The 20,463-nt window shown below is 63.2% G+C and overlaps 1 protein-coding gene across 3 annotated transcripts; it reads right to left on the bottom strand.

Moving 5' to 3' along the window:
• Nucleotides 1-1,030: 1,030 nt before the first annotated feature.
• Nucleotides 1,031-19,767, bottom strand: TANGO2 (transport and golgi organization 2 homolog). 3 transcript variants are annotated; one of them, XM_061141302.1, is made up of 10 exons: nucleotides 14,438-14,580; nucleotides 12,183-12,282; nucleotides 11,939-12,033; nucleotides 8,830-8,918; nucleotides 5,634-5,753; nucleotides 5,172-5,286; nucleotides 4,602-4,672; nucleotides 2,555-2,708; nucleotides 2,158-2,262; nucleotides 1,031-1,857 (listed from the first exon to the last, which is right to left on the bottom strand). In XM_061141302.1, the coding sequence occupies exons 3-10, from the start codon at nucleotides 11,992-11,994 to the stop codon at nucleotides 1,737-1,739; spliced, it is 831 nt and encodes a 276-aa protein (XP_060997285.1). In that variant the 5' UTR covers nucleotides 11,995-12,033; nucleotides 12,183-12,282; nucleotides 14,438-14,580; the 3' UTR covers nucleotides 1,031-1,736. The 3 variants fall into 3 exon arrangements, with proteins under 3 accessions (XP_060997285.1, XP_060997283.1, XP_060997284.1); XM_061141300.1 differs by lacking the exons at nucleotides 12,183-12,282; nucleotides 14,438-14,580 and adding an exon at nucleotides 19,713-19,767; XM_061141301.1 differs by lacking the exon at nucleotides 12,183-12,282 and having other exon boundaries at nucleotides 14,438-14,591.
• Nucleotides 19,768-20,463: the final 696 nt, after the last annotated feature.

A 20,463-nucleotide genomic window follows, 5' to 3' on the forward strand; every position in this document is an offset into this window, starting at 1 on the left:
ACGCCAGTGAGGGGCTCACACAACAGAGATTTATTCTCCTGGTTCGAGGCTGGCCGTCTGAGGTCGGGGTGTCCGTCACAGGCCCTGCTCCCTCTGAGGGTTCCCGGGGATGGCAGGCCCCCCTCCCTGAGTCTGGGGCCCCTGGGCAGGAGGCAGCTTGGCCCCGGCCTTCGCAGGCGTCTGTCTGTGTGCCTGCCTGTGCCTGTGTGTCCCTTTTCATAGGACACCGCTCCTACCAATTCTCTTCTGATTACCTCTGGAAACACCTGACAAAGTCACCTGAGGGGCCGGAGCCCAGCGTCATCTCCCAGGGGGCGCCCAGGTCAGCCCAGATCCACAGAACCAAGTCTGGAGCTGCTTCCTCGGGCCCGGGCTGCCCAGGAACACAGGGCAGAGGGCGCATGGGGAATGTGGGCAGCAGACATCTAAAAGCCTCTCCGGATGGCCCTGCACCAGCGCAGCGGCACCCCAAAGGCCAGCATGGCTGCCTGGGGGGCCTGTGAGGCAGACAGAGGGGGCTGGCTGGGCCAGAGCCAGGGGCCTGGCCAATGGCGGCTGGGCGAGACGTGGCGGGGGCGGGGAGCGGCACAGGCTGCCTCATACGGGGCCACTTCCCACTGGGCCGTGAGGAGTGAAGAGGAGACAGAGGAGGGCTAGGGAGGCAGGGCGGGCCCAGGGTGTGCCCAGCCCACCCGAGCCATCAACACACTGAGGAAGCCAGGTTAGGCAGGGGTCGGCCGCCGAGGCGGAGCGAAGCTGGGTGCCCACACTGGATGCAGGACTCCAGGTGCCGGGGCCCAGCTGCGGACAAGAGCACCAGGGTGCTCGTCCAAAGCCAGGGCCCAGTGCTGCACGGAGGACGGACGCCACTGCCCCCTTAGCTGGTGCACAGCCCCTCCACCACCCACGGGCCTCCACAGGCCTGACCCCAGGGCTCCCCAGGGGTGCAGGGCGCCACCTGCACCAGGGTCTACAGACCAAAAGGGCAGCTCCCCAACCCACACGGTCATTCTGTCTCACAGTCGAGAAGTGGAATGCACCGGCCTCAGTTTTATTGTCAGCGTCCCCCATTCATGTACAGAGTCCTACGATGTTTAGTTTCTCGGGAGGAGAATGGCAGGGGCCTCCGTGTGCCCTCCCTGAGATGGGCCTGCCTGGAGCCCCGGAGCCCCACGCAGCGCAGTGCGCACGGACGCCCCTCGTGGACGGCCCCATGCACACGGCGCCCCCGGGCCCCAGGCTGTGTCTCTCTAGGGGGCAGGCTTTCATCCCTCCAGAGGGTCTGTCCCCTTCCAGGAGCAGGGCTGGGGGCAGCAAAGGCCATGGCCAGGACAGGAGGGGCTGCTCTGAAGCGGACATCCACCCTTGTGTCTGGATCGCAGCGAGACTCACAGGACAAAGCGCATGAGGATGAGAGGCACTCGCCATGGGGCCGGCTCTTGTGGGTGGCGCGCCTGGAGCATGTGTGCGTCTGAGCACATGTGCACATGCCCATGGCCTGCAATGTGTGCACACCTGCATGACTTGTGTCACATGGGGCTCTGCACACAGGCAGGGGAGGCCCAGCACCCTGACTGCAGGCCACTGTCATTTCCAGGGCCTAAGGCTGGACCCCGAGCTAGACCTGGGGACGCAGACAGTTCACACAGAGGGCTCTGCCCTGGGGGACGCCGGCCAGGTCACAGGCAGCACCTGTGACAGGGCCTCCCGGGAGCCCCAGCCACAGTGGCTGTGGGCTAGCTCTGCAGCCGGAACTCATGGGTAGTGGTCTCCCAGCGGGTGGGGTCCGAGCCCAGCATGCTGCGCTCCGTGAAGGTCACGTGCCCGTCTGCATCCACAAGGATGACCGTGTTTGTCCTGAAAGAGCCCAGGGCCCATGTTCCGACCCGAAAGGTGCAGGTCGGAGGTGGGAGGGGCCTCGCTGGGCTCCGGCCTGGCTCCGGTCTCGGGGCTCTCAGGCCCAGTGCCTCTGGGCCTCAGGGCGGCGGGGGGTCACTGAGCTGAGGGCCCCACAGGTTTCTGCCCAGCGGGACCACCCCCCCACCACTCGGCCGGTGGGCCCTGGGCTGACGAGGCAGAGCACCCGGGGCTCCCAGCACCACCACGGGGCTCCCAGCCAGGGAGGGCGGAGGTGGCACCTGCACCTGCCTGTCGTACCTGGTGCCGTAGTCCGGGCAGCGCACGCACACGGCCGCGTACTTGCTGAGGATGGGTCGCACGTACTCCCTGCCCTGGGCCTCAATGGCCGGGTCTGGCAGCTGCCTGAAGGACAGAGGCGGCGTTCTTGCTGCCAGCCCGCAGCCCTGCAGCGCCCGGGAGCCCACCAGACTGGGTGGGGGAGCCACACGAGCTGCTCCCTGCACGTCCAGGTCAGGGCCCGGAACCCCCACTCAGCCTTTTACTCGGGGCTCCGCTGTAGGGGCCACGGGACAGCGACTGCCAGCCCGTCCCTGTGCCAGGTCCCCCCAGAGCTGCCCAGGGCCCAACCACACGGGCCCCACGAACTGAAGCAGCCGGCTCACAGAGCCTTGGTGTGTGTGTGGGGGGCACTCACGCCTCGTCATTGCTGAGCACGTCCAGGAGCTGGGCCACCAGCGCGTCCCTGGGGAGCTCCCGGCCCCGCTCCACGGCCTCCAGGAAGAGCTGCTTCCCGAAGCACAGCTTCCTCCAGGGCGTCTCCAGCAGCGCGTTGCTCAGCCCGTAGGTCCCTGCAGGAGGCCAGGGGTTCTGCCAGCATGGGGGCGGGGGGACTGTGACCCACACTCCACCCACCCACTCCTTCTCTGCACACCTCCGTCTCCAGGAACTTGCCAGCCCTGGCTGTGGGGAGGGCTCGGGTGATCGGAATCCACCGGGGGAAGATCCGTCCCTAAGTAGGGGTGGCCCGAGGTGGGGGCCAACTGGGAAGGTTCAGGCTGGGAACCCCGCAGCCTCAGGCCAGGAGGCTGCCCGCCAGGGTCAGCCGGGGTCAGGGAGCCCGACCCTGGGATGCCCCAGGTGCCAACACGTAAACTGGACGTCATCAAAATTTTAAATGACGTGCTTCAGAAGACACCAACGAGAAGGTGGGAAGACAGGACAGGAGAAAACATTAGAAAAATCAAGTATCTGATGGGAGACTTGTATTTAGAACACATAAAATAATTCTTGCAATTCAATAACAGAAGATGACCCAACTGAAAAATAGAGACAGGACTGAGTAAACACTTCTCTGAGTAAGACACAAGAATGACCAACAAACAGGTGAAAAGTTGCTCAATGTTATTAACTACCATGGAAATGCAAACCAAGGCCACAGTGCGACCACATCACGCTGGGGACAGCTGCAATGAGAAGTCAGCCAGTGACAAGTCCTGGCGAGACTCGTAAAGTTGCTGCTGGCAATGCAAAATGGTGCAGCTGCTTTGGGAAATAGCCTGGCAACTCACCAAATGTTCAGTTACTTTATAATCTGCCAACTCCACTCAAAGTACCCACACAAGAGAGATGACGGTACCCACACTGAAACGTGGAACCAACATTCACAGCACCCAATAGCGGGGACAGCCAAGCGTCCTTCAGTGGGCAAGGGATAAATGAGGCAGAAAACCCACAGGATGGAATACTATTCAGTCACAAACAGGAACGGAACCCTCACACCACAGAAGGATGAACCTTGAAAGCGTTCCTCAAAGGGAAAGGCCAGATACAAAGGCCGGTACTGTCTGCGCCTGTCTACATAAGATACGCAGAGTGGGCAAACCCACAGAGAGAGAAAGCAGACGGCAGTCTCCAGGGCTGGGGGGTAACAGCCCCAAGGGGTGAGCTTCCCTTCTGGAGTTGGATCTTGATGGCGGCTGCACCACTTTAGGGACAGTGAAAGCGACTGAAGGAATACTCTAACAGGTGGGCTGGATGCCGCGTGGTCACGGCTCGATGGAGCAGTTCCTTTTTTTCTTTTAAAGTAACATGGAGGGCTTCCCTGGTGGCTCAGTGGTAGAGAATTCATCTGCCAATGCAGGAGACAGGGGTTCGATCCCTGACCCCGGGAAGTCCCCACGTGCCGTGGAGCATCTCTGCCCCTGCGCCACAACTACGGGGCCTGCCCTAGAGCCCCTGCCCCGCAACAAGGAAAGCTACCGCAGGGAGCAGCCCACACACTCCAGTAGGAGCAGCCCCGCTCGCCACAACTAGGGAGAGCCCGCAGCAAGGGAGACCCAGCACAGCCAAAAATGAATAAATAGACAGAACTGTTTAAAGAGACAGAAAGCGACAGGGGTCAGGCGAGGTAGGCTCTCGGACGACACAGCAGTGGGGAGGTGACAGGAATTCCATCCCAGCAGCAATTTGCAGACGGGCAGCCTCTCTGGGCGTGGCTGAGGGCAGCGTGGGGGGGTCCTGGCGCTGCCACAGGGTCACAAACTGGGGGCACGAAGGGCTCCGCATGGGCGGAAGCAGCCCGCCTGTGGGCCAGGTGAGGCCACAGCCACCACTGGCCACAGGGGGCATGAACGGCTGCAAACAGCCCCAAGAGAGACACCAGCAGAGCCCCAGGCCCGGAAAGCGGCAAGGGGCCCCCAGGGAAGCAGCCCACCCTGCGCCACCCGCCGGGGCGGCCTCACCTGGCACCAAGACGACAGGCTCCCGCTCCCCCCGGTTTCCATAGTAGCAAACGACGTCTCCCTTCTCTGTGCTGCAGCCGAGGGCAGAGAGGGTCAGCTGGGGCCACCGGGGCCACACCCTTCCGCACAGGCGCCACTGTTACGAGCCACCTGTGCCTGATCAGCCCGACACCTCTCTGTGCATCAACATGGGCCTGCCCACAACCCGACCGCTGCGTCCCCAGGGCCCCCGCAGGGCCCAGCAGCCCAGCTCCTGGACCTCACGGCCAGGACGGATGCCCAGGGCTCCAGGGCCCCAACCTCCACGGGTGAACAGCTCCTCCCACCTTGGGGACAGGCCTCTCCCTGGCTTTCGCTGTCCCCCCACCCCGGGCGGGGAACGCCCCTCGCCCCTCGCCCCACGTCCTCTGCCCACAGGGCCCATGTCTGGCTTGGCTGGCGTCGCGGCCCCCTGGCGGCTCCGGACAGGCCGACAGACAGCTCCCGAGCCCTCAGAGGACCTGGGGTCACCTCGCTGCCCTCGGCCCTATCCCAGGTAGCACAAGGGGGCGTCCCCACCTGAAGACCCACCTCAGGTCGGCTGCGATGAGGTTGAAGCCGTTGTACAGGTGGCCTTCGGCTGAGACCTTCTTCAGGTAGGACAAGCTGTCCATGTCCGAGGTCAGGAACTGGGCCACGAGCTCACCTGTGGCAGGGGACACATGCCCATGGGAGGGCGGCAGGACTGAGCCCCTCTCCCGGGAGACAACCGTCCCCCCGGGCCAGCCCCCCCCACCAACTGGCAGCCAAGGAGATGAGTGCTGAGACTTCTGACTCTGAACACCCTCCTGCTGAGCCCCCACGGGGAGGTCCGGCACAAGGGGACGCCAGGGGGACAGCATGTGTCACAGGGCGGGGTGACCACAGCGGTCAGGAGCCAGGCCGCAGCCAGGCCGCGGCAGCTCCCGGCGTCACCAGCCAGGGGGCTGCAGAGGCCCTCTCCTCACCCCGCCTGCCGCGCCTGCAGTTGTCCGCGAGCCCGCAGCCCCGTACCTCGGCCCCGGGCGTCATGGTTCAGCCGCGGCTGCAAGTAGTTGGTCAGCGCGGCCAGCTTGCCCCGTGTGCTGACACCCAGCCACGTGCCGCCCTCCTTGCCTTCCTCCATGTCCAGCCCTGCAGCAGACGACAGCGTCACCAGCAGCCCTGGGGCCGCCCAGGGCTCAAACTCTGCGGGACGAGGCAGCCTGCAGGCCCACAGATCTGCGGGGTGACCTTCATCAGGGACAACACCCGCCGTCCCTGGGACCTCCGGCCCCACACACACATGCTGGCACCTGGTGGGCGTCAGGCTGGGGCACACGCAGCATCAGCTCTGCCGCGGGAACCACGCCAGGCCCCAGCCAGGTGCAGGGACACTGGCTGTCGTCCCTGGGCAGGACCAGGCTTCACTGGGAGCCCTCCTGCTATAACCTTCCACGACCACGGGCCCACCCCGGGCTGGCAAGGTGGCTACAGCCACCAGCAGTGAGCTCCTAGGCCGGCGGGGTCACTTCCCTGAAGACTGGGGTGAAAACAACTAAGTCACTAACACATTATTATTACAACACTAATAAACTGCAACAGTACGCGCTAAGTCGCTCAGTCATGTCCTACTCTTTGCGACCCCATGGACTGTAGCCTGCCAGGCTCTTCTGTCCATGGGACTTACCAGGCAAGAATACTGGAGTGGGTTGCCTTATCCTCCTCCAGGGAAATTACAATAGTAGAACTAAAAGAGGGAAAGATCTGAAAGAAGTATTGAAATAAAACTGCCCTTATTCGTACGTGAAAAAGATCCAAAGAGAATCTACAAAAAAAAAAAAAAAAGCCTTCCATAACTAATGAGTAAATACTAACAAAAACTGGAAAATGAAAATTTAATTATCATTTACAAGAGCACCAAATGATTTTCAAAACACATAGGAAAATGTTACAGGAAAGAGACGTGTGCTGAGGACACGTGTCAGGCAGACCTGACTGAACGAAGAGCCCCGCTTGGCGCCCGGTCGCTCACGTGGTCAAGAGGAGCTCTGCCAGAGCACGGACAAAAGGGAGCCCTCTGACACCGCTGGGGGGAGTGCGCGCTGGTGCGGCCACTATGAAGACCAGTACGGAGGTTCCTTAGAACACTAACACAGAACTACCATACAATCCAACAAGTCCACTCCTGGGTATGTATCTGGACAAATTAACGTGGAAAGACCCACACACCCCAGTGTTCACTGCAGCACTATTTACAACAATCACAATGTAAAAGCACAGTAAATGTTCATCAACAGATGAATGGATGAAGACCTGGTGTATTTACACCATGGAATACTATTCAGCCATAAGAAGAACAAAATAATGCCATCTGCAGCAACATGGGTAAAACCCAGAGATTATCATACTGAGTGAAGTCAGTCACACAAAGACAGACAAACACCGCCTGGTATGGCCTGTGTGTGGACTCTAAAATAGGACCCAGTGGCTAAGACTCTGTGCTCCGAATGAAGAGGGCGCAGGTTCGATCCCTGGTCGGGGAACTAGATCCTGCATGTGGCAACTAAAGATTCCTGATGCCGCAACTAAGACACAGTACAGCCGAATAAATACTCTAAAAATAAAATGTGACACAAATGAACTTATCTACAAAACAAGCAGACTCACAGACACAGAGAACGGACTTGTGGTTGCCAAGGGAGCGGGAGAGGAAGTTTGGGTTAGCAAAAGCAAACTCGTGTATATAGGGCGAATAAACAGGGTCCTACCACATGGCACAAAACATTATACACAACATCTTGTGATAAACCATAACAGAAAACACTATGAAAAAATATATATATGCACATATGTAAGACTGAATCACTGTGTTGAACAGGAGAAACTAACGCAACACTGTAAACCAACTATAAAAAAAAAGGATGACGGTTCTCTCCAAATGACCAAGAGTGACCACAATCAAATGAAGACCTGGCAGGCTGGCGTTTCACAGAAATCACAGACCTAAGCATAAACAAAACCAGAAGGCTTCCAGAACCACATAGAGGAAGGTATCTTTACAATCTCACGATAGGCAAAGACTTTGGGTAAGATGCAAAAAAACCTATGACAAACCTAGACAGCATATTAAAAGCAGAGACATCACTTTGCCAACACAAGTCTGTATTGTCAAAGCTATGGTTTTCCCAGTAGTCATGCATGGATATCAAAGTTGGACCATAAAAAAGGCTGAGCACCATAGAATTGATGCTTTTGAACTGTAGTGTTGGAGAAGACTCTTGAGAGTCCGTTGGACTGCAAGGAGATCCAACCAGTCCATCCTAAAGGAAATCTGTCCTGAATATTCATTGGAAGGACTGATGCTGAAGCTGAAACTCCAATATTTTGGCCACCTGACACGAAGAATTGACTCATTTGAAAAGACCTTGATGCTGGGAAAGACTGAAGGCAGAAGAAGGGGATGACAGAGAATGACACAGTTGGATGGCATCACCTATTCGATGGACATGAGTTTGAGCAAGCTCCAGGAGTTGGTGATGGACAGGGAGGCCTGGCGTGCAGCAGTCCATAGGGTCGCAGAGAGTTGGTGATGACTTTGTGACTGAACAACAGCAAACCCAGAATGTTCCTTGGCCATGCCCACGGGCTCCCCTCAGTCCTCCTCCAGTGGCTCCCATGCCTCTGGGAAGCCAGGCCAGCCCAGGCAAAGACCCCACACACAGGACCGCCATGTCCAGAGCTCAGGGCGCAGGGGCCGGCCCACCCCACCCCACCCCCAGTGCTCTCCCCACCTCCCGCAGGACCTGCTCGTTCTCCCTGTGCCCAGCCTCCTCTGCCCAACTCTGCACACAGGAAGCCTCCACGGATGTCCAAGGGCCCTGGCCCATGCACACGTACACGCCCTTTGGGTGCCGGGAGCTGCTCCCAAGGGGCCCGTCTGCTCCACAGGCCCCCCATTGGCCCCCAAACTCCAGCGGCCCTCCCTGGGGCCAGGGGTGCTCGAGGGTACCATAACCTCGTGTGGCTGCGCATGCGCATGTTCCGCCAGGATGCCTCGAGGACAGCGGCCCGGACTCACACACGCGCACATGCCACCAGGCTGCCTCAAGGACAGCGGCCCGGACTCGCGCAGGACCAGCCCCAGCGGAGGGTGGATCCAGGTACAGCCCCCACCTTCCGGCCGCTTCCCCGGGGCACCAGGTGCATGGAGGGCGGCGGGGACACTCACCGCTGAGGACCTCGTTGTTGCTCCCCCAGAAGTCTGCGGCCCTGGCCGGCCGGTGGTAGAACTCGTCCCTGTTGGCGGCCAGGATAAGCCTGAGGAGAGAGCACAGAGAAGGGTCTCACGGGAACTGGAGCATCTCGCGTGGGCGGATGGTCTCGGGGGAACTCCGGAGGTCTAACGTGGGCAGACGGTCTCTTGGGAACAGCCTTGGTTTTCCTCTCGTTACCAAGTCAGCGGTGCCTCAGTAGTCAGGACGCAAGCCCACGGGAAGGGGAAAGCGGACTCGGCCCAGCCCCACTCCCCAGTCACCAGGGACAGGGCACCAGGCGCCTCCTCTGGCCCACGGGCCCCTTCCCCGAGGACGCCGTGAAACCCCCAGCAGCGCTGAGGGCGTCCCAGGGCTGCTCCCTCCTGCACTCTGGGGCGTCTCTGGGAGGGGGCAGCTGGGGATTTCTCTGTATTCCCTTCCTGTTTAGTATTATGAATCATACAAGTATTTATTTGGCAACTAGAAAACATGTTGATGTTTTCAGAGCACTGGTTTTGAGGTACAAAGTTTCTCGTCACTTTTGCCACTTAAAATAACTGTGCGGGAAGAGCCCCTGGAGAAGGGCATGGTAACCCGCTCCAGTACTCTTGTCTGGGAAACCCCACGAACAGAGGAGCCTAAGGGGCTACAGGCCATGCAGTCGCAAAACAGTCCCACGTGACTTAATGACTAAAAAACAACAAGCTGTTCCTCTGCCTCCAGTTTTTCGGCTTTCGATCTAGGAAGTCCAGGGCCACGATCAGCAAACACAACCTCCCCAACAGGTCTAAATGAACATTCAAAGCTACCCTGAGCTCTAGAGGGACTTCCCTGGCAGTCCAGTGGTTAAGACTCCGTGCTTCTGCTGTGGGGGGTGCAGTGTGATCCCTAATCAGGGAACTAAAATCCTGAGTGAGGCTTGGCAGGGCCCAGATACCCCAAAAGACAACAGAAACAACTCCACACACAGGTGGTAGTCAAGTGGGCGGGGTCACCCTGAAGGCTCCCAGAGACCCAGCGTCTGTTTCTGATGAGGGACCCTGCGAGCAGCATGGGCTGGTGTGGGGCCGGGGACCAGCCCGTACTCCTCAAAACTGCCCAAGAGTACCGTTCACATGGACGCCTGGCTCCATGAACACTGGCTTGTGGGGAACACTGGGAACACTGGCTTGTGCACCCCAACACCCACACAATTATCGTCTCAGCGAGGTGTTCAGCTCGGGGCCCTGGGGGCGATGCAGGTGCTGGCTGGCGGGGTCTCCGCTGCTGCAGGGGTCAGTCCCCTGAAGCCACAGGACCAGACCGCCTGGTCTCACCTGTCGTGGGCCAGGGTCACTCTCCTCCCGGAGGCCACCTGCAAGCTCTGGCCATGGGCCCATCCAAGAGCAGCAACCCCTTTGAGGTCAGAAACCCCCCCGCAGGACACACCCCCTGCGAACTCGGGGTCACCTGATTCAAGATTTCCATCATTTGGCAAAATATGGAGGCAAAGTGCTGGGCAACAACAGGCACGGGGGCACAGAGGCCGGGACCTCCCACAGGGGTCATACCCAGGAGGGGCATGGGGGGTGGGGCGGGCATGTCGAGCCAAGGGCAGCCCCAGGAAGGTCCGACACCAGTGCATGTGGCCGGGCGCAGAGCCTGGAAGGCAGGTCAAACCTGAGGGCACCTGAGGGGTCGTGCCGGAGGTGATGGCAATGGGAGGTGACGTGAGGAGGGGTGGGTGCCCCAAAACAGAGGGCAGTGGGGTGGCAACACAGGGGCGCAGCGCAGGGCACAGACGAGGGGTCCAGACGGCCTCGGCCTGGAGCTACTCTGCCGAGCCACTCATGCAGCCCAGGCCCCTGCACGTGCCCCAGCCTCCCAGATGTACCCCAGCCCCCCACCAGCCACGCTGTCTCCCTCCCCCCACACCCCCGAGGGCACTCTGCCGAACAGCCCACAGGACACGCGCTCTCACAGGGTGGGCCCGGATCGCAGGAGAGCTCGGCAGCGTGGCACCAGCGTCCACCGCCGCCCTTCCCAGGGTTCTGCAGCGGCTGCGGGCCCAGTGTTGTCAGCAGAGGGCACTGGAGGGATGCTGCTGGGGAGAGGTTTTCGCTTCCTGACTCGGGGCACAGCCCAGACGGTGGCCAGTGCAAGCAGGCAGATCTCCAAGTGCCCAGAGAGCTTCTGGCCACCCAGTGTGCCAGCCCGGGCTGGGGCTCAGCCCAGGGGTGGAGGGCGGGCTCTGCCCCCGGGCATCCTGACGCCACAATAGCTAATAATCCCACGTTAGAGCTCCCTGCTGTAATCACAGTCCTGGGGCTCTGTCCACTGGCTGGACCCCAACTCCCAGCTCGCTCTGCTGGGGGCTGTCGAGGGCCAGCTCCCAGCCCCCAGCCTGGCCCTGCAGCCTACTCCCCCGCAGGAAGGGGACGCTGGGCACCGTTCATTCCCTGGCCTGGAGTGAGTGACCTCAGCCACACGTCAGGCACCAGAGAAGCAGCTGAAATGACCCAGGCCCTGGGACAACGGCGACTTCACAGCAGCTGCACCAGTGACTCTCTGTGGCTGGGGGTCACAACCCAGCCTCCCTCTCCGCGTGGATCAGTGTTGGGGGGTCCCCACCATGGAGCTGGAAGACAGAGGGGTGCCCCCCAGAGCCAGCGGCCCCTCCCTGGCCTCAGCCTCCTGCCTGCTCCGGCGGGTCCCCCAGTGCCCCTGACCCCTGCACAGGCGGCCCTCACGATGCTGGCTGCTTGCTGGCCCAGGACTCCAGCCCCCAGGCCAGTCTCCCTCACTACCACTCTGTCCTGCTGCCGCCAGGTCCCCAGCTGGGGGCACGGGGCTGTGTGCACGTCCACTCCATCCTCCGTCCTGCCCACGCAGCCATCTCCAGCGGCTAAGTCTGAGCACCTCTGCACATTGACTCGGGGTCCCTGCCCCAGGAGGAACCCCCTGTGGGGCCTATTGAGCAGCTGCTGTGGGGGGACCCGGGCGCTGGCCTGTGCCTCCACCCCGCATGCGGTGCCCACGCAGGCTCCCAAGGATGGTGGGCTCCCGAGGCTGAGCGGGACAGTGGGTGCAGCCCGGGGGGGTTACCTGTATGCATTTTTGGAAACAGGGCGAGGATCAAACTTAAAGAAGATGATGCACATGAGTCCCAAGGGGGGGCTTGGCTCCACGGGTCACGAGCTCTGCAGGAGAAGGAAACGTGTTGAGTGAATGGCAGACGACAGGAGCACCTCCCAGATCGGCAGGACCCCCTTGCCCGAACTGAGCCAGGCTTCAGTGCCCAGACCCTTGCTGGACGAGGGACCTGCGTGGTGCATGCCGCTATGCTCACCCGTCTCTGTAAACATGCTCTGAGGCAGTGGCCAGACACTTCCCCGAGGCCAGTGACCTCGCTGGCCCTGGTGGCTGGCGATTGCTCCCTGGTCTGGGGTCTGAAACAGAGCATCTCCCGTCTCAGGACTCACAGGAGGACATTCCCAGCACACTGACCCGCCTTCAAAGCAGGCGAGCAGGTACGGGAGCCCTGGCCGCCCCGCTCGGAGATGCTGAGGAGGGCCGGAGCCCACGGCCAGTGCCATGGCTGCGACCGCGACGCAGAGTCACGCAGGAGCCGCCCGGCTCATGGTCTTCCAGCAGCCCCTCCCCTCACTCCCCTCACTGGTCTGATGGAATGGCCGGCGGACACTGGATGCACCCGGAACTCTCCCCGGCTGTGCCCACAGGCCCAGAGGGACCTCCAACTCAGCCCCGTGCTCGTCCAGGCACAGGTGTGCTGACGGTCCAGTCCACCGACCTCTGCCCTCAGTAAGGCGCCGTGGCCATGCAGGGGAGGTGCGGCCATGGTGACCAGTGCCATGTGCGGGAGCCCAGGGCACCGCACCACATGCAGCGCACACACAGAGGGCCCCCGGGTGGTGTGGACAGGCTGGGTTCCCACCCATCAGGGACCACTGGTGCCCAGCGTCCCAAGAGTGCCCAGCAATCCCCATCCTGTGGGCAGACCACTGGGACCAACCTCCTTTGTAAAAGTGACTCAAAACACTTGAAAAAACATGGAAAACCCTCAAAGCCAAGAACTGACAAGGTCATGCAGGATTTAGCTGACATCTGAGAGAACACAAAAACCCAGAGAAGAAAGAGAGCAGAGAATGGTGCCCATTCCTGCCCCAGGGGCCGCCCATGGCGCGACCTGGGCTCTGGCAGCCTCGGGGATGAGGAGACAGGGACCCAGTCTGTCTGCACGGCCACACGGGGGCTGCAGGGAAGGTGCACAGAAGTGAGAGGGTCTCTAAGAAGCTCCATGTGCAGAGCCAGGGACACCCGGGGTCCCTAGGGACTTGGTCTGAGGTGCGTCTGCACTGGCGGGGCCCCTGGGCACCCTGAAGTGTCCGTCTTCATCCCAGACTTCCGAGAGTCTCTGGAGTGATTTCCAGGACAGAGAGCAACGCGGTGGAAAGACCCGCATGACGAGATGGAGCACCGCGAGCAAGAAGCGGCAGGGAGCCCCCACGTCCCACGACCCCGCCCATCTGAGCACAGGAGAGGGGCTCGGGGCCACGTGTGCGGAGAGGATGCCGGGGGCCTCCCAGCGCCAGAAAGACCCTCCAGAAGCAGTGGCCTCAGGGACCTCCCTGCACGCCCAGCACAGGGGCGCGGGTTTGATCCCTGGTCGGGGAACTAAGGTAGGCGAGCCCCGCGGCATGGTAGTGAACAAAAGAGAAGAAACAGACGCACGGGTGAGCGTGAGACCTTGGCTGACGGTGCTGGGGCAGGTCAGACACAGAAGATGGGACAGTCAGCGAGATCACCCAGGAGGCAGGGCAGGGTGACGGGCGGCCACTGGGTGCCTCAGGACCCCGGCATCCCACCTGCCCCGTGACCAGAGTGAGGCACCCGAGACACAGACCCCCGCCCGCCCGGGGGCTGCTCACTCCTGGACACACGGACACCCCAGGCGGGTCGGCCAGGGCCATCTGCGGTGACCAGGCTGGCCGCAGGCAGCAGGAGGAGCCCCACTGGGTTCCTGCCAACTCCCAGCCCCGCCAGGACGGAGGGCCACCTCACCGGGAACATGCCACGCTGAACGTGCCCTCCCTGGCCTGCCCTCCCCCGCCATGTCTAGCCCAGGCTGCCTGCCGGGGGCCCAGGGGTGGCGGGGGGGGGGGGGGGGGGGGGCGGGGCGGGGCACCAGCCACTGCTGAGCACAGACGCAGAGCCCCTCCTCCACTTGGCTACAGGGCCCTCGCGGGGGGTCCAAGCCACCCAGGGCAGGGGTAGACGAGCCCCCAAGAGGCGGTGGTGAGCAGGGCTCCCAGTACCAGGAAGGCCGCGGCGGGTCTCCGGGCAGGTGTGGGCGCGGGCACAGGGCTGCAGCCTCGGTGCAGACGCGGTCATCGGGAGGGAGGGGCCGGAGGAAAGCCAGCCCCTGGGGAGGGGACCATCAGGAACTGCCTTTCTCTCCAGTCCCTCGCCCCCCACTCAGCAGGCCCGCTGCCCCGGCCCCTCCCAGTCCCAAGTCTCCCTGCCCCCCATGCCCTCCTCCAGGGCCTCCTCCCAGCCTGCCCCGCCCAGGCCCTGTGGGCTCACAAGAGGCTCCATATCCGCTCCGGGGTCTGAGTCCTCCCTGACAGCCCCGCTGACATCCAGGGCTCCCAGGGCAAGCCCTGGACACTGCACTGGTGTCGTCCCACAGCCCCGCAGCAGGGCACGCAGGCGCTCCCCTTTGCTTGCTTCCCGAGACTTCCGAGGTCAGGGCGGGGCAGTGAACCGAGGGCTCAAGGTCCCAGTGCTCCCAGTGAGCCGGGGCTCCTCCTCTCCAAGTGACACTGAGGCCGGGGTCAGGACGAGGTTATCCTGAAGGGCACCGGGCCGGGGGTGTGGGGACGCCGTTCCTGTCCCTCTCGGGGGGTCCCCACCCCACCCAGCCCAACTCCACCTGCAGCCCAGGGTGCCCACAGGCCCAGGGCAGCCTGAGATGTCAGAACTCTGCAGGCCTGGCACGGCCCCGAGGGCCGGGTGGGCGCATGGAGGTGGGCGAAGCTGGGGGCACCACCGGGCGCTGAAGGAAGCCGTCCAGCCCGGCGGGCAGGGGGGCCGCGGTAGTGACAGCCCCCTGCCAGGGGTGCCAGCCACGGTCGGACACCAGCCGCCCACCCTCTGCGGGCGAGGGGGCTCGGCCCGCGGCAAGCAGGGTGGCCAGGGGGACCCAGGCCGGGGGGCAGGGTCCCCACTGATGGGGTGGCTGCCATGGAACTCAGCTCTCTGGGCTCGGGACATGCAGATCTGGAGCAGAGCGGGCCGCAAGGCCACAGGCGGGGCAAGGACAGCGGCAGCCGGTTCCCAGGCAGGCTCCTCGGGCTCCTCCCACACCAAGTGCCCGGCGGTTACATGCATCTCGCTGGGGGTGCAGCCAGGCCCCAGACAGGTCCCCGGGGAAGGAAGCCCCCAGACGGCGGCGGCCTGGGCTGAAAGAGGACCAGAGCGTGGAGACTGAGAGATGGCTGAACACCCAGGTGGAGGGAGCGGCATCCCCGGGTAACCCCGGAGTTTCCGGTTGGCTGTGTGCTTCCAGACCTTTCTCGGCAAAGTACAGTGCATGCCGGAGTCATCGCTCACACAGGACCCTGCCACCCTGTCTTCCTGCCCACTGGCTGTCAGTCCGTGCCCCCCGTGGCAGGAGGTGCTCTGCGCATCTGCTGGCCGCTGTCCCTCAACGCGGTGGCCGGGGGGTGGCCCTGCCCGCTGCCCAAGTTGCCCCCGTAAAAACCTGCCCGTCCTCCCAGAGCACGTCTCTGCATCCAAGCTGCACGGCACGTGCCCCCTCGTCCCAGAGCGACACCCCTTTCTCCTGAGCTCCACGCACGGCTGCCTTCAGGCTCCATTCTCGGATGTGTCTGCCCAGGTGGGAGGCATGAGCCAGGGACCCCCGTGCTCCCCGGTGGAGGTGTCCTGTCTGCACCAGCAGGCCTCCCCGGATGCCCACCACACGACTTCTTGGGGTCGAGCTTCGGCACGCGCTGCGCTATCTCGGGGCGGGAGTCCCCCGCTCAGCTTTTCACAGAAGCCGCTGACACTGACAGATCTGGCACACCAGGCGCCCGTGTTTGTGAAGTGACACGGGTGAGGAAGTCCGCTCCCGGAGCCGGAGGCCAGCCTGCCTGTCTGGGGACCCACAGGGGTCCCCAGTCTCAGTGCCCGTGGCAGGTCCACACCCTGATCTGGGCAGCAGCCTGCAGGGCTCGCTCTGTGCCATCCTGCGAGCTGGCCGCTTAGAACAGGTGCCCTTCCTGGGGGGAACCGGAGCACCCTCCCGGAGCGGCCCACAAGAAAACCTTGACAGACCCTGCCCTCCTTCCCCACAGGCTCTGAGATGTTCCGGGAGCAGGCAGGAAGAGGGGTTCTCGGTAGACCGGGGACGCCAGATGCAGCCCCGGCTTGGAGCGGCCAGTGGCCAAGAGACTGGCACAAGGATTCACGCGCTCAGGTGGCCGCTGGCTGGGGTGGGGCCTACACCCTCAGCTAAAGAAGCAAAGAGGGCACCTGGACAAGGGGGCATACCTGAGGACTAAGGGACACACCTGGGAACCAGGGGGGAACACCTGGGGACAGGGGGGCACACCTGGGGACCGGGGGGAACACCTGGGGACGGGGGGACACACCTGGGGATGGGGGGGGACACCTGGGGACAGGGGAAAACTCCTGAGGATGTGGGGACACACCTGGGGATGGGGGACACCTCAGGACCGGTGGGCACATCTGGGGATGGGGGGACACAGCTGGGGATGGGGGAGCACACCTGGGGACCAGGGGGGCACACCTGGGGACACACCTGGGGACAGAGGGACACACCTGGGGACTGAGGGGAACACCTGGGGACGGGGGACACACCTGGGGACAGAGGGGGGACACCTGGGGACACACCTGGGGACAGGGGGAAACACCTGGGGACCGGGGGACACACCTGGGGATGGGGGGACACAGCTGGGGATGGGAGAACACCTGGGGACCGGGGGGGAACACCTGGGGACACACCTGGGGACCGGGGGACACACCTGGGGACGGGGGGGCACACCTGGGGACGGGGGGACACACCTGGGGATGGGGGGGCACACCTGGGGATGGGGGGAACACCTGGGGAGGAGGGGAACACCTGGGGACAGGGGGACACACCTGGGGACGGGGGGGCACACCTGGGGACAGGGGACACACCTGGGGACAGGGAGACACACCTGGGGATGGGGGGCACACCTGGGGACGGGGGGACACACCTGGGGACCGGGGGACACACCTGGGGATGGGGGGGCACACCTGGGGACAGGGGGAACACCTGGGGATGGGAGACACACCTGGGGACCGGGAGACACACCTGGGGACAGGGGAGCACACTGGCCAGAGGAGTCAGGAGTGGGTGACCCATGAATGCAAGCAGTGGGGGAGTGGGTGCGGGAGAGGGATCCAGGGGCCTGGCAATCACTCTCCTCCAGCTGCTCCCTAGGGCTCTGGGCAGGGGGTGACCGAGCCCTGGGGTCAGCAGGTCCACTCCTTCTGTCCCCCACCGCACAATCTTGGCGGAAGGCAGTCAAGGCCAGCCAGCCAGCCCATCTGGCCTGGAGCCAAGGCGCCAGGCACCCCGCCCACCATGTGGGGCGGAGCTTGGAGCTCCAGGCAGGAGCTGCTCATAAGTGACGCGTGACGCGTGACTCCATGGCGGCTGCCAGCCCAGGACAGAAACACACGGGGACACAAGCCCTACCAGCCCAAACTAATCATTCAGAGCAGCCGGCTGCCCACCCCGCCACCGCCCACTGCACCCTCTCCCCGCCCAGGACTCCGCAACCCAGCTCTGTGGCTCTGGCTGATAAGCAGCATTTCACAATGACACATTTTCTACAGCGACAATGTTTCCTGAGATCTTAGAGCCGTTTGAGGGGCACTCATTCAGCCTCACAGTGAGTGTCATTGTCCCCTCAGGGTTCAAAAGAGCAACACCAACAAGGGACGCAGAGAGTCATGGCGCACGCTGGACGCTCTGCACTTTGGTCCCCATCCCCCCACAGGAACACGGTTTCCCCACAAACCGGGGGCTAGCCCTGCAGCTCAAGGGGTTAAAGGGAGGAAGGGGGCACTCCCACCAGCCCCTAAAAGGAGTGTGGAAGCAAGTACTTCTATTGGGCATGGTCTTAAGGACCAGGGAGAGACACCAGGTGGTAGGGCCTGGGCCTCTTCACTGTGAAGCGTGTATCCAGCACTTCTGCAACCTAGAAAGAAAGTTGAGAAGGAGGAAACACAGCTGCACCGACACCCTGAAAAGGGAACTCAGTGGCCCAGAGGCGACCTTGTTCTCTCAGAGCCCATCACCAAACCCCAAGGTCCAGACCAACCAATTGTCCTCACACACTGGCTGACAGACCTACACTCACACACCCAGGGTGTCAGTGACGAGTGTGGCCCCACTTGCAGTGGCCTCCCTGCCCAGGGCCACGGACAGACACCCTCAGAAGTAGCACGCAGGGTGCCAAGTGGCCAGGAGGGGCCTTCTAGAGCCGCAGCCAGTACAGGATGAAGTCCCCAGGACACCGCACGTGACTGTGCCAGGGTGAAACACGACCTAAGTGACAGCCCAGAAATGAACACACAAAGAGCCCACAAGGCAGTCCTAACAGCTCAGGGACAGGGCAGCGGGGCAGAGTAGACGGCTGGAGGCCTGGTCCAAGGGGCCTACATCCTGCTGACACACCAGTGACACAAAGCCACGGTACTGGGTATGCGTGCTTCTGCAGTCAGCGGTCAGGGGTCCCAGCAGGTGGGAGCGCCAGGACAGCACGCTCTCCCCACCGGGAACCCTGGGCCCCAGGGAGCAGGAGTGGAGGCTCTGCTGTATCCACCTGCCAACACGCCCACCCTCTCACCCCACCCCACACGATAGGTCACTCGAGGCAGGAAGGTTTCTGGGAGAGGGGCTCAGGAGGAAAGGCCAGCCTAGCTCTGAGTGACCTTGGGGACACCACTGGCCCTCAACCTGAGTTTTCTTCACTGTGAATGCTGTCGTCTGGCCAACAGACACTTGCCCTGAAAGGCTGCCCAGAGGACAAGGCGCAAGCAGCAGAAAGCAGTTCCCAGGAGCTCCCGGCTGCAGGCACCCCTCACAGCTCTATCCCTTGTCCACCAAGACCAAAAAAGCAAGACACCGGTGGGCAGGCCCGCAGCAGGACAGCAGAGCAGGCCTGGATAACCACGTGACTGCCCCAGCAGAGGCCAGCTGGGCCTCAGGAGCTGTCCAAGGGCAGAAGGCCCACACCAGATCTGTGGCCCAGAGGCGCGTGGGGCAGCTGCTGGGGCAGGAGTATCTTCAAAACCAGTGGCTACAGGGCCTTACCCTGGGTACAGCCCTGCCCAGCCCCTTGCCCTGAACTCCCGTGGGGAGGGCCTGACGACCGAGCCAGCCCAGGAAGGCAGTGTCCAGGAGCGCACATGACCTGGCCCCGGCTGCCTCCCCGGACAGGCATCAGCTATCCCCTGCAGCAGGGCGCAAGGAGGGAGCAACGTGTCTCAGGTCTCCCCGGCCCACCGCCGCGTAGCCCACCCACCCTGGCAGGGACACCGGCCAGGCCTGCGGGGCCCGCGCCCCGTCCCGGCGGGGACACTGGAAACGCGGTTTCAGGAACGCGAAGGACGCTCCGTCGGCCGGGGTCGGCTCGGTCTCCGACCGGACCGGGCGCTGAACGGGCAATCACCGCCTCGAGAAGGGGAAATCGGGGCGGGCGCGGTGGCCGCTGCCGAGTCCGAGCCCCGCGCCCCGCAGGGAGCGCCGCCCGCCCCCCGCCGCCCGCCGCCCGCCGCCCGCATCCCGGCGCGCACTCACCGCCTCCGCCACGGCCGCCGACTTCCGGGTGCCGCGCCCGCGCGCCGCAGCCGCCACCAACCAGGCCCCTCCCCCCGCCGCCCGCGCGCTCGCCATTGGGCAGTCAGGCTAGGGGGCGGGGCGGCGCGGCGCTAGCCCGGACACCATTGGCTGCCCACGCCGTCGCTCCGGGCTGCACCTCCCGGCGCCCCGCCCCCGGGGCTGCGCCAAGCGCCCGGGGGCGCCTCGTGACCCCCGCGGGCAAGACGGCGCCGGCGCCCAGCCCTACTCTCGTGGACACGTTCCTGCCCGCCCAGCGGCCAGCGCTGCACGGGGCCCTGCAGGAGGCTCCGCAGGGTGCGCACCTGGGGGCTGCCTCCCCGCCTCCCCAGTCCATGCCTGTAAATTGGCCATCTTTCCCTATTGCAGTTCTGAGCGCGGACATCCTTGCTGCGCTCAGGACAGACGTCGGACCGGTCACCGCAGCAGTTCACCCGCCTCGAGGCTGTTGGCAGGGCCGACCCCAGGATGCGGGGCTGTCGGCCTGATCTCCACACCATCGCAACTGAGCAAAAGCCACTGACTAGATCCTTTACCGGAGGACAGAGGCGTTCGTTGCGGCTCCCTGCCCACAGTGTCCTCTGGGCTGTGTCTGGGGTCTGAGTGGAGATTCAGAGGCCCAGAGCTTGCTCCAAATGGGTCCTCAGCAAACTACGACGAGGATGACAATTATATTAAGGTTGCTAATAATGGTGCTTCCCAGGTGGCATAG

This window comes from Dama dama, chromosome 5 (genome assembly GCF_033118175.1).
Source record: "Dama dama isolate Ldn47 chromosome 5, ASM3311817v1, whole genome shotgun sequence".
Taxonomy (NCBI): domain Eukaryota; kingdom Metazoa; phylum Chordata; class Mammalia; order Artiodactyla; family Cervidae; genus Dama; species Dama dama.